This window comes from Cyprinus carpio, chromosome A16 (genome assembly GCF_018340385.1).
Source record: "Cyprinus carpio isolate SPL01 chromosome A16, ASM1834038v1, whole genome shotgun sequence".
In the NCBI taxonomy this organism is placed as follows: Eukaryota; Metazoa; Chordata; class Actinopteri; order Cypriniformes; family Cyprinidae; genus Cyprinus; species Cyprinus carpio.
In genome coordinates, this window is record NC_056587.1 from 8845213 (window position 1) to 8855873 (window position 10661).

Sequence of the window (10661 nt, forward strand, 5' to 3'; positions counted from 1 at the left end):
TGCGCATGCGCGGAAAGGTCGCCAACACTTGTGACTGTCGAAGTAGGTTGCCAAGCAACCACCCACCCAGTGCAGCATCAGCACCTCGCTCTAAGTGAATGCGGTGCCGCATTGAACAAATATTACGGACACGTGCTACCATAATGCGTTGCATATTTGATATTCCTAAAACGGAGTCTCGCTGAAATTGCATCGGATAACGTTTACATGGCGTAAAGACATTATGCGTGAATAGCACACTTACGCAAAGACACAAGTCCTGCGCGATTACGTAGTGATGCTCATGTCCGGGATACGGACGGGACGGGAGTCCTCGTGACTGCGGGAGGAAAAGGGGGAGACTGTACCTCGGATAACACAAATTCAAAGGAAATACCATGGCTTTATATTTATTATTCAAAACACCGGATGCATCATGGGAGCAGCATAGAGAGTCTTTCACAACAAACTGTCCCCGCGTGCATGTTTTCATTTCCTTTTGCTGTCGATTGTTCCCCTTTCTCTGCTGATACCGCTGTGCTTCATGAGACGTGTTTTCCGAGTTCAGGTGGGGGCTGTGAGGCTCTCTAGTGGAAACCCGGTGAACACACACTTCGATGAGAGCAGGACTTGGATTGATTTGTCCTCCTCCGCGGTGTAGCCAGAAGGCCAAAGCTGCTCCACTCGCTCGCGGATGCTGCAGCCACTCGGCCTGCTAAAGGCTCTGGGTACCGCAATGCCGCGGGAATGGAGAGAGAAAGACGGCAGGTGGGCGATGGAGCAAACCAGATCAAGGGATATTGGAGAATGAAGATGCACGACTCCTAGAATAAATGTTGACACAACATATGTGTCTCGTTCCGTTTTAAAAGCTGTGTACTTAATGTTATATAGACCCTACCTGCATATTTAAAGAAGTATTTTCACATATTAAACTGAGTCACATAGTCCCACAATTTAGGAAGTTTTTCGGTAGCCATCATGCCCTCACCGTCGGACTCCAGTAGCGTGGCCTCGATGTCAGGGTCTCGAGCTCTGTCTGGGAGTCGCAGAGGAATGTCTGGGCGGACCAGTGCGCGCGTGCTGCTGTACCTGGGCTTGTGTCACCTTGCGCTTGGGGCCATGGTGCTGGCCTTCAGCTTCACAAGCCTCGCCTTCACCTCATCACCCCGAGTTAGACAGTCCTGTCCTTTCTGGGCTGGTCTCTTTGTAAGTTTCTTTGAAAGTTTATTTGAATATGATTGGCATGACATGTAGTGGAACATGCTGTATTTGATCTCTGCTGTCGATTTCACAGGGCCATTTAAATACATTGCAATAAATACATAATAAATACATTTTTTTTAGAAAAGTGATAAAAATAGTTTATTCAACCTATTATATATAATGTCAAGCTCCAAAATGACTAAAAAGCATTACTGAAAGTAATATAAAAGTGGTCAGTGAGTCGTTTGCTCTGAAGCTATTTCATATAGATTTGTATAAAGAACTGAAAATTTAAACCCTTAAACGTGTTTTTTGTCCTGTTAGGTTGTGGCGTCAGGAGTAGTGGGTGTGATCTCATGGAGGAGGCCCTTCACTCTTGTTGTACGTATCTTTATCATCTTCACAGGATGTCTGTGTGTTTGTCTGCTCCTCTCAGTTTCTGCAGTGATGCTGTTTTTGTTTCGTTCAGGTGTCCCTGTTCATGCTGCTGTCTGCAGTGTGTGTGATTCTCAATTTGGCTGGTTCCATGCTCTCATGTCAGAACGCACAGATGGTCAAATCTTATGTTACCTGTCAGGTACCTTCTCTTCTCTTCTCTTCTCTTCTCTTCTCTTCTCTTCTCTTCTCTTCTCTTCTCTTCTCTTCTCTTCTCTTCTCTTCTCTTCTCTTTCTTCTCTGTGAGTCTTCTCTTCTCTTCTCTTCTCTTCTCTTCTCTTCTCTTCTCTTCTCTTCTCTTCTCTTCAAATAATATCCATGTGTTTGTTCCAGATGGAGAATCGTCTGTGTCTTTGCTGTGACCACAAGCAGACATGCTCTCCAACAGAAGATGAGACACTAGTGCTCTACCAACATTCAGACTGCCACTCTGTGCGTCATCAGCTCAAGGTTGGGTCCCTTAACTCTTATAGTGTTCGGGATGGTCCTTGCCCCCCAAAGCAAACACTGCACTCAGGTGTCTGAATACATTTGAGTCTAACCAATATATTTTATGTGTGTGCAGGATCTGCTGTTCAGTGCCTGTGGTCTTAGTATTCTCTCTACCATTATCTGCACTCTGTCCACCGTCACCTGCAGCATTCATATCTTCTCTTTGGACCTAATGCATCTAGTGAGACAAAATCCACAAAATCTTTGCACTAAAACACTAGTTTTTAATAACTGAATTTTTCTTTCAAATGTTACAGTGTGTAGGTACACTCTTGACCCTTTATCTCATCCCACTCTGTTTGTTGTAGCTGGCTCCTCATCGCTCTCGCTCTGTTAACCCAGAATGCACCACTCCTCAGGATGCATTTCTCAGTAACATGATGGACTTTGAGGAGTTTGTTCCGCCCATTCCTCCACCACCTTACTACCCTCCTGAATACACCTGCAGTTCAGAGACCGATGCACAGAGGTGAAAATACACACACACACACTTTTTTGCTTTTTCCATCATTTTGTGCACTTTGCATTGACTTTTCTTGTTTCATATTGACCTAATAAAATCTCCTTGCTCTACCTCTAAAACTAAACCTTTAAGAAAATGTTTTTTAAAAATGAAAATAGTATTAATATGTTTAATAAGGTCACTTGAGATGCTCTGACAGAGTATTGTTTAGTTAAAGTGTTCTCAGTGTAAAAGTTCTTGAAATATTTGTGTTAAATCTTTTTTTCTCAATCTCTTTTTTGTTCTTATAGGCATCTGTCCATTTTAACAACACTTCTTCTGTCACGCCTTTTCTTTTAATAATTACTTTTTCTCATGCCTCATTTTTCTGTGTGTACCTGCAGTGTCACATATAATGGATCAATGGAGAGTCCAGTGCCTCTGTACCCAACGGACTGCCCTCCTCCTTATGAGGCAGTGATAGGTCAAAGGGCTCCCAGTCAGGTACATGTGTGCATCGAGGGGTGTAAAGTTGACTTGTTTGAACAGAAAATAAAATTCAGTGCAATGTTTATAGAAAATATTGTTTTATGATGGCTATTATTATTTAAAAAAAAACCAATAATATTATTTTATATTTTTTATTTATATTATTATTACAGTCACTGTGTAATGTGTTTTCTTAACTTCTTATTCAAACCAAGATTTTGCATTAATTAATTGGATAAAAAAAACTTAAAATAGTAATATTGTGAAATATTAATTTTAATAATTTAAAATGTCTTATTTTCTGTTAATATATTGTAAAATGTAATTTATTCCTGTCTTGCCAGAGTTGAATTTTAGCAGCCATTACTCCAGTCTTCTGTGTCACATGATCCTTCAGAAATCATTCTAATGTGCTGATTTGCTGCTCAAGAAATAGTTATTATTATCAGCATTGAAAAAAGATGTGCTGCTTAATATTTTTGTGGAAACAGTATTACTTTTTTTAAGAATTCTTTGATGAATAGAAAATACAAAGAACAGTTTATTTGAAATAGAAATTGTAACATTATAAAGGTTTTTACTGTCATTTTTGATCAATTTAATACATCCCAGCTGAGTAAAAGTATTAGCTTCTTTTAAAACATTTCATGGTATCATGCTTTGCATCATTTTGTAAAGAATTGTAATTATCATCATTTTGTATTACTGTGGTCATGATGTCACTCTCACTGTTCATAGGCCACAGTGTTTGACACTCAAGCCAGTGAGCTGTCTGGAGAGAGAGGGGCATCCACAGCATTCAGTGGGGAAGGTGAGTCTTGCCTCTCTTCTGTTAATCCTTTAGCGAACTGTTTCCACCTGGTATTAAAAGCATAGTTCACCCAAAAATGAAAATTCTGTCATCATTTACTCACCCTCAAGTTGTTCCAAACCTGTATGAGTTTCTTTCTTCTATTGAACCTTAAAAATGTGGGTAAGAAAACAGCAGTTGGTCCCCATTGACTTCCATAGTATGAAAAAAAAAGAAAAACTAAGTGAATGGGACTAGAAACTGTACAACTGAACTACTTGAGGGTGAGTAAATGATGACAGAATTTTCATTTTTAGGTGAACTATCCCTTTTACGATACGTTTTTGGTAAATCAGTCACAAGTGGACAGCCATGACGCCATCTTGTTTGCACTGCATGATATTAACGTGCATTTCAATTTGCGTCTCCTCTGATCACTTATGTTCAGATTTTGGCAAGACATCCCTTTTTTATGTACCATCCTACATCACGGGAAGTGCATATGAATACTATTAAAAGGATAGTTCACCCAAAAATGAAAATTACCCTATGATTTAATCACCCTCAAGGAATCCTAGGTGTATATGACTTTCTTCTTTCAGACGAACCCAGTCGGAGTATTTAAAAATGTCCTGGCTCTTCCCAGCTTTATAATGCAGGTGAATGGGTGTTATATTTCATTAGTTCAAAAGAAGTCCAATAAAGTGCATCCATCCATCATAAAAAGTGTCCCACATGGCTCCCCCCGGAGCCATATCCATATTTAAAACTTTATAAACAGTAATCTCTTGCTTCCACTAACTGTCATATGCGCGTTCACAATAGAACACCTTTCTGGCAGATGATATAGGATGTAGGCATAGCATAAGCTTTGGTGAGAAGTGAAGAAAATGGAAGTGCAGAGGAGAGAGCAAAACAAAACACCGGTCACTAGGGGTGCACAAAAAATATCAATAATTAAAGGGGTCATATGACTGCAAAAAATGGCTTATCTTACTTACTATTTTTGTCTGGTTTCTAGTCAAAATATCTTACAATTCTTAAATCAAGATACTTTTACTAGATAATCCAAAGGACTTAAGATATTTAGTCTTGTTTTCAAGGGAAAAAAAAAAAAAAAATTAAGTGCATTTTGCTTAAAACAAGTAAAATTATCTGCCAGTGTGGTTAGTGAAATATTCTTAAAACAAGAGTATTTTACTTACCCCACTGGCAGATAGCTGCTTCCTTTGCTCCTGTAAACAAAATTTTGGTTCTCGCGAGACTAACATATTCTCTCCAGAGCTTACACTATGCCTACATCCTACGTCATCCATTGGAATGCAACTTCTATGCATGTACGTCAGTTAGCGGAAGCTAGAGATTACTGTTTATAAAGTTTTAAATATGGATATTTTTTTTTTTTACAAAAATGCATTGATTCGCTTCAGGAGGCCTTTATTAATCCCCTGGAGCTGTGTGGGACACTTTTTATTGGACTTCTTTTGGATTATGGAAAATAAAACCCATTCACTGCCGTTATAAATTTTGGAAGAGCCAGGACAGGAAAGAAGAAAGTCATATGCACCTAGGATGCCTTGAGTGTGAGTAAATCATGGGCTAATTTTCATTTTTGGGTGAACTGTCCCTTTAAATGACCAAACTATGTGTATATGTGTACATTTTGTATATTCTCTCTCTCAGTGTCAATGGACAGTGGCTCTCTATTGATGTCTGAGATTGTGGATATTCCAGATGACAGCTCCCCATCTGAGGACTCCTGCCTAATGGAAGTGGGTGTCGGTGTGCGGGCACGGCCACGTGGAAGTAGTGAGGGAGGGGAGGCGGGAGAGTACGCCAGCCTCCGTTCTTCTGCACAACATCCCGAGGGAATGGTGGCCTCTCCTTCCGGAAGGCATTGTTTCAGAGGCGAGAGATCAAACTCCTGCTCCTCCCCAAGCTCGACCAACACCTCTACCTACAGGTAGGAAAAAGTTGAGTCTTTAAAGGCAGGGTAAGCGATTTCTGGTAGCCAATGTTAACATTCTGCTGATTGGCTACAAGTTTGTTTTGCTATTCGGCCTGATTCAGTTTTCAAAAGCGTTTTTGAAAAATCGTTTACCCTGCCTTTAAACCTTTGATGCATACAATCACACCAATGTGATTAGAACATTGCGCATCACATGCGATATTCAGTTCTGGTTTCATGCTTTGGCTGGTGCTGAGACAAAGAAGGATGTGTTCAGTGCTTGTCTTGTATCACAGCTATTCAGTGTTTTCAATCACAACATGTTCAGACTTATAAAGTCACATAAGTACTACCCTAAAAAAAACCTGTAGAAATCATTTTTGCTAGTAAATGGCTAGTAGGATTTCACAAATACTTACAAAGAAGTGGCAGGTAAAAAAATGTAAGTAGAATAACTGAAATAGTATTTTCTTGTAAAACATACTCCTATAATCTTACTAAACAAGTCTTCACTGTTTAGTGTGTAGAAAAAAGTTTTTGTTTTTAAATTATGTTTATGTATGTGGAAGCGTGTATTTCCGTTGCACTTTGGACGTCCCGAGTTCGAGTTCTGGCTTGCGGACCTTTCCCGATCCCATCCCCCTCTCTTTCACCCACTTCGCTTCCGGTCAACCTAATGTCCTATCTAAATAAATAAAAAAAGAATAAAACGCCAAAAATAAATCTTAAAAAAATTGTTAAATAAAATCACTTTTCAGCTGAAAATTTCCTTCACAATTTCCTCCACAGGTCTCCAGTGTTGAGGCGTCAAGCTCTGTTGGCGAGTAGCTGCTCTCAGTTGGAGTTCTTAGCGGGATCTAAACATTCCTCTATCCCAGAAATCCGAGTTCGGCCCTGCACACCCTCCCGACTAGACTCCTCATCTGCATTCACTAACTCACCTACCGCAGCTCCATCAGGTCCTGCTCAAAACCGGCCGGACCACACAGTACCAGTGCTCCTTCTGCGGCCAGGTTTCCGTGAGCAAATTGGACGTGATAGAAAAGAGAGCGATGGCTTTTTACCTCTCTTGAGGTCACACAGTGAACCAGGACTTAGCTCTTCAACTGACACAGGTATGAACATACATATGTAACAGACTACATTTGTCTGGGATTTACGTGAAAATGTGAATTTTTGTTTGCCTCTGTGTTACTCTGTTTTCTTCAAACCACTCTGCAGAATGACGATAACATTTTTTTTGTGTGTGCTCTTCTGTCTTCAGGTGATTTCAGTCTCTCAGGAGGCAATAAAGGAGTCAGTGAGGGGGGATCGCAGACCTCATCAGAAACAGGTAAGAGTTTAGCACTCTCATGTCACAGGGATCTTTATTATATAGGATTACTACAAGAAACACAGTGCTATTTTAGTTTTATTGTGTACTATTATAGTTTTTATTAAACTTTTATTTTTAAATGTTTAGTTTTCATTTATATTTAATTTTTACATTTTCAGTTTTTGTTTTAATTTTAGTTTAAATTTTAGTAATGTTGTTATATACTTTAAATTTTGTCACTGTCCTTTTTATAACTTTTTTAAAATGTAAATTTTCAGTTTTAGTTTTAGGTTTTATTTCCACGTTGACAGCACTAATATATATATATATATATATATATATATATATATATATATATATATATATATATATATATGTATATATATATATATATAGCGAGAGAGAGAGAGCGCTTTTATTTTAATTTACATTTTTATAATAATCATGGTAACACAATAAATGTATATTGTAAACAAATTTGAAGGAATCATATTATGAGAAATCACATTTTTTTAAGTTCATTTCAAGTTTCAGAACTCTATTTAAAAAAAATATTGAGACTGAGTTTGTTCTGATATGTTCTTGGAAGCTCAGAAACGCCTACTTATTATTGCATGACCACCTGCATTTATACAGGTGACACCAGAACAGTGATAAGAATAAAATGTGGTTATGTCTGTCAGACTTTTTGGTTGGAAGAAACCAACATTACAAACATGTTTTTTAGTTTTACTTTTAACAAGATCCCTGATCAGTTCAATAATTTCAAAGGTAAAAATGATAAAAATGACAAAATCACATAACAACATTACTCAGACTTTAAGTATAATATAAAACCTAATTTGAAATACATCAATAAATACTATAATAGCATATACCAAAATAACAAGCAAAGGTAAAAATAATTATTTATTTTAGATTATTATTATTACTTTAATAACAATCTGTCTCACTGCTCACTGTATTTGAATACTTTGTGTTACCTTTGTGGCATAGGGGTATCGTCTGGAGCTGGTTTGCTGCCTCGCTCTTCTTTGGCACTTCCTGCTTCCCTGCCCAGAAAAGGTAGCATTAAGGCTGTAAGTACCCGGTTGCCCTCAAAACAAGTCCCAGCCACCTCGCTGCGTTTACCCAAAGACTGTGCACGCTCACTTGGAGACCTCAAGGTTAGTCTTTTTGATGTCAAGGACCACGAAATCTGCCGATCTCCCTTTTCTTCCCAATATTACCATAAAGTTAGTAAAAGCAAGTAGACAAAAATGTTCAATTTAAATTACAGGTCACCAAAGTTTTAGTGCAACGTTTCCTGCAGAGATCCAAACGTAACTTAGCCCTTGCAAATGAACATGCTGGAAACTGTACTCAGGGGCCAAAAAGGAGGACAGGAAGTGAAGGCCTGCCATTAGAACAGGTAAAACATTGCCAATACCATAAATAAAATCATTTAGTTCAGCTAGAATTCTGTGTAATGCGTTTTAGGATAAAATGACCCATTACATGTTTCTATGAAGTGCTTCGTAACTCTCTGGGGGCCAACAGGGGGCAGCAGCAACACGTCCACCACCACTGCCGTGGACACCATCACTCCCATAGTGACAGTCGCCATAATGCCCGTCGCCATGATGATGACCCTGTAAGGGCCGGGGGAATCCACTTGCGTAGCTGCGGAGACCTCAACTCGACATCCATTGCATCACTGCGCAGACTCCACCCACTGTCACACGGATCATCAGGGGCTCTTTACTCAGAATCTGCCCTCTGAAATGGGGCAGGGGTTCTGGAATAAATCACTGCTGGATTCAGGAGAGGGGACAGAGGAAATATGAGGAAAGAGTAACAGGTGGGAAATGAGGAATTTACCTTGCAGAAAGGGTGATTTGAAGGGTGTTTGAAAAACAGTATATGTAACATTGGTGAAGTTTTCAGCTGTTCTTACTGTAATAAAAAGACCGAACAGTTCACCCGATATAATGGAGTTTAACCCTTCAGCCCCACTGCTCTCTGTGCCAGACAAACTCTGGCCCTTCTGTTTTATATTTGATAGGGAAAGAATGCAGAACCTCTGACTCTGTTCCTTGTCTTCACAGCTCATTACTCATGCAACTACAAACATACAATCATATGTTTGGCTGTAACAATGTTTTGAACTTGGGGTAATTTAAAGGAATTAAATAAAAGGAATTAAACAATTAAAGGATTTCAATGGATGTAAGGAAATAAACAAAAAGAACAGTAAAAGAAGTAATAGTAACATTAAAAGCAAAAATTTGTAAATTAATCAATTTAAAATATTTCCAAATATTACACTTTTTTGTTTTTTTGTTTTTGTGGAAGTGCATGTTTTCTTTTTCCCCCTAAAACAAAGATATTTTAATTGGAGCTTTGATCTTTTGCGTCTGTATGTTTCTCATGGTGTGGACTCTAGCTTCCCAGCCTGTGTAATACTTTCCTAGAATGCCTCTGCATGTATTGAGAAGGCTTGTTTTCTGTTTGATTGTACACCAAATGCACTAACACACACAGATACACAAACATGCTTGTGACAAAACTAGATGCCACTAATGCAAAGAAATGTTTAAGGGAATTTTGGATTTTATAATACAGATGATTCTCTGGCAATAAACATACTTGCACAGTTATGTAGACATTGAACTATTACAGGAAGTTGGGACCTTGTATTGAACGATAGCTATGAAAACTGAACTCTCACTGGAAGTGAGACAGTGAACCCTGTCGATCTGATATGTTCAAGGATTTTTCAATGTTCCAGACAATTTGGGAACAATACATTGGAAAGACAGGCCGCACTTCTGTTGTATCTGGCTCTGTTGTATTTGGAAATTGATGTACATCTGAAGGAATAATTGCAGTTGTCAATTTGTCAGTTGTTTAGAAGTGCTTTTGAATGCTAGCAAATGGCTTTGAATCAGTAGCAATGTTACTAAATAATGCATTCATACTACATGTAAATAACTTTGATGCACAGACTCTCACGCTCACACACGTTCTGCAACTTTGAAGCACTGAAACCAAGTCTGAAAAAGAGCTTGATATTCTACCTCTTGTATTGCATACACTGACATGTTATGGCCCAGTGGAATATTTAAATTAATTTAATAATTTTATGGACTATTTATGAAACAACTTCTACACTGACTGATTAAAACACTGTTATTCTGGGAATATGATGCCTAAAAAGAACATTTAAAACAGCTCTGCTTCATGAACGTTTGATGCAAGTTATGTAAAATTACAACAATAAATATATGCACATCAAATTTATCACTTTCATTGTCATGTTCTCAGGTGTTATCTCCATTTTCTCAACACTCAAAAATATACATTTAGATTTTGTTAGAAAGGTAAAAAGCACTGGTGAGAAGTAGTGTCTGATCTATGTATAAATGTTCTTCTGAGTCATATTTTTTAAATGAATCGGTTGAACTTGTTCACGAAACCGGGCTGAAGTTAGAGCTCCTTATGCTGAACCAGGGATTTCACTTGACAAAATTATGTGAGCTGCGATATGACATTTCATTTAATCATTTAATATTGTTCCTGAGAC

General features: G+C 38.3%; 1 protein-coding gene across 3 annotated transcripts; it reads left to right on the forward strand.

The window, feature by feature from the left end:
- Window positions 1-57: 57 nt before the first annotated feature.
- On the forward strand, window positions 58-10381 carry LOC109069002 (protein FAM189B-like). Of its 3 annotated transcripts, none has more exons than XM_042772430.1 (14): window positions 58-1188; window positions 1510-1566; window positions 1655-1762; window positions 1954-2070; window positions 2186-2293; window positions 2421-2581; window positions 2959-3058; window positions 3782-3854; window positions 5517-5796; window positions 6571-6896; window positions 7046-7114; window positions 8093-8262; window positions 8376-8507; window positions 8607-10381. In XM_042772430.1, exons 1-14 carry the CDS (start codon window positions 961-963, stop codon window positions 8856-8858), a joined length of 2181 nt encoding a protein of 726 aa, XP_042628364.1. In that variant the 5' UTR covers window positions 58-960; the 3' UTR covers window positions 8859-10381. The 3 variants fall into 3 exon arrangements, with proteins under 3 accessions (XP_042628364.1, XP_042628365.1, XP_042628366.1); XM_042772431.1 differs by having other exon boundaries at window positions 5568-5796; XM_042772432.1 differs by lacking the exon at window positions 1655-1762.
- The last annotated feature ends 280 nt before the right edge of the window (window positions 10382-10661 follow it).

Coding starts and splice junctions, on each gene's coding strand:
- LOC109069002 (XM_042772430.1), top strand. CDS start 961: ATGCCCTCACCGTCGGACTCCAGTAGCGTGGCCTCGATGTCAGGGTCT. Junction 3,855..5,516: donor CACAGCATTCAGTGGGGAAG/GTGAGTCTTGCC, acceptor TCTCTCTCTCAG/TGTCAATGGACAGTGGCTCT. Junction 8,263..8,375: donor GCTCACTTGGAGACCTCAAG/GTTAGTCTTTTT, acceptor TTTAAATTACAG/GTCACCAAAGTTTTAGTGCA.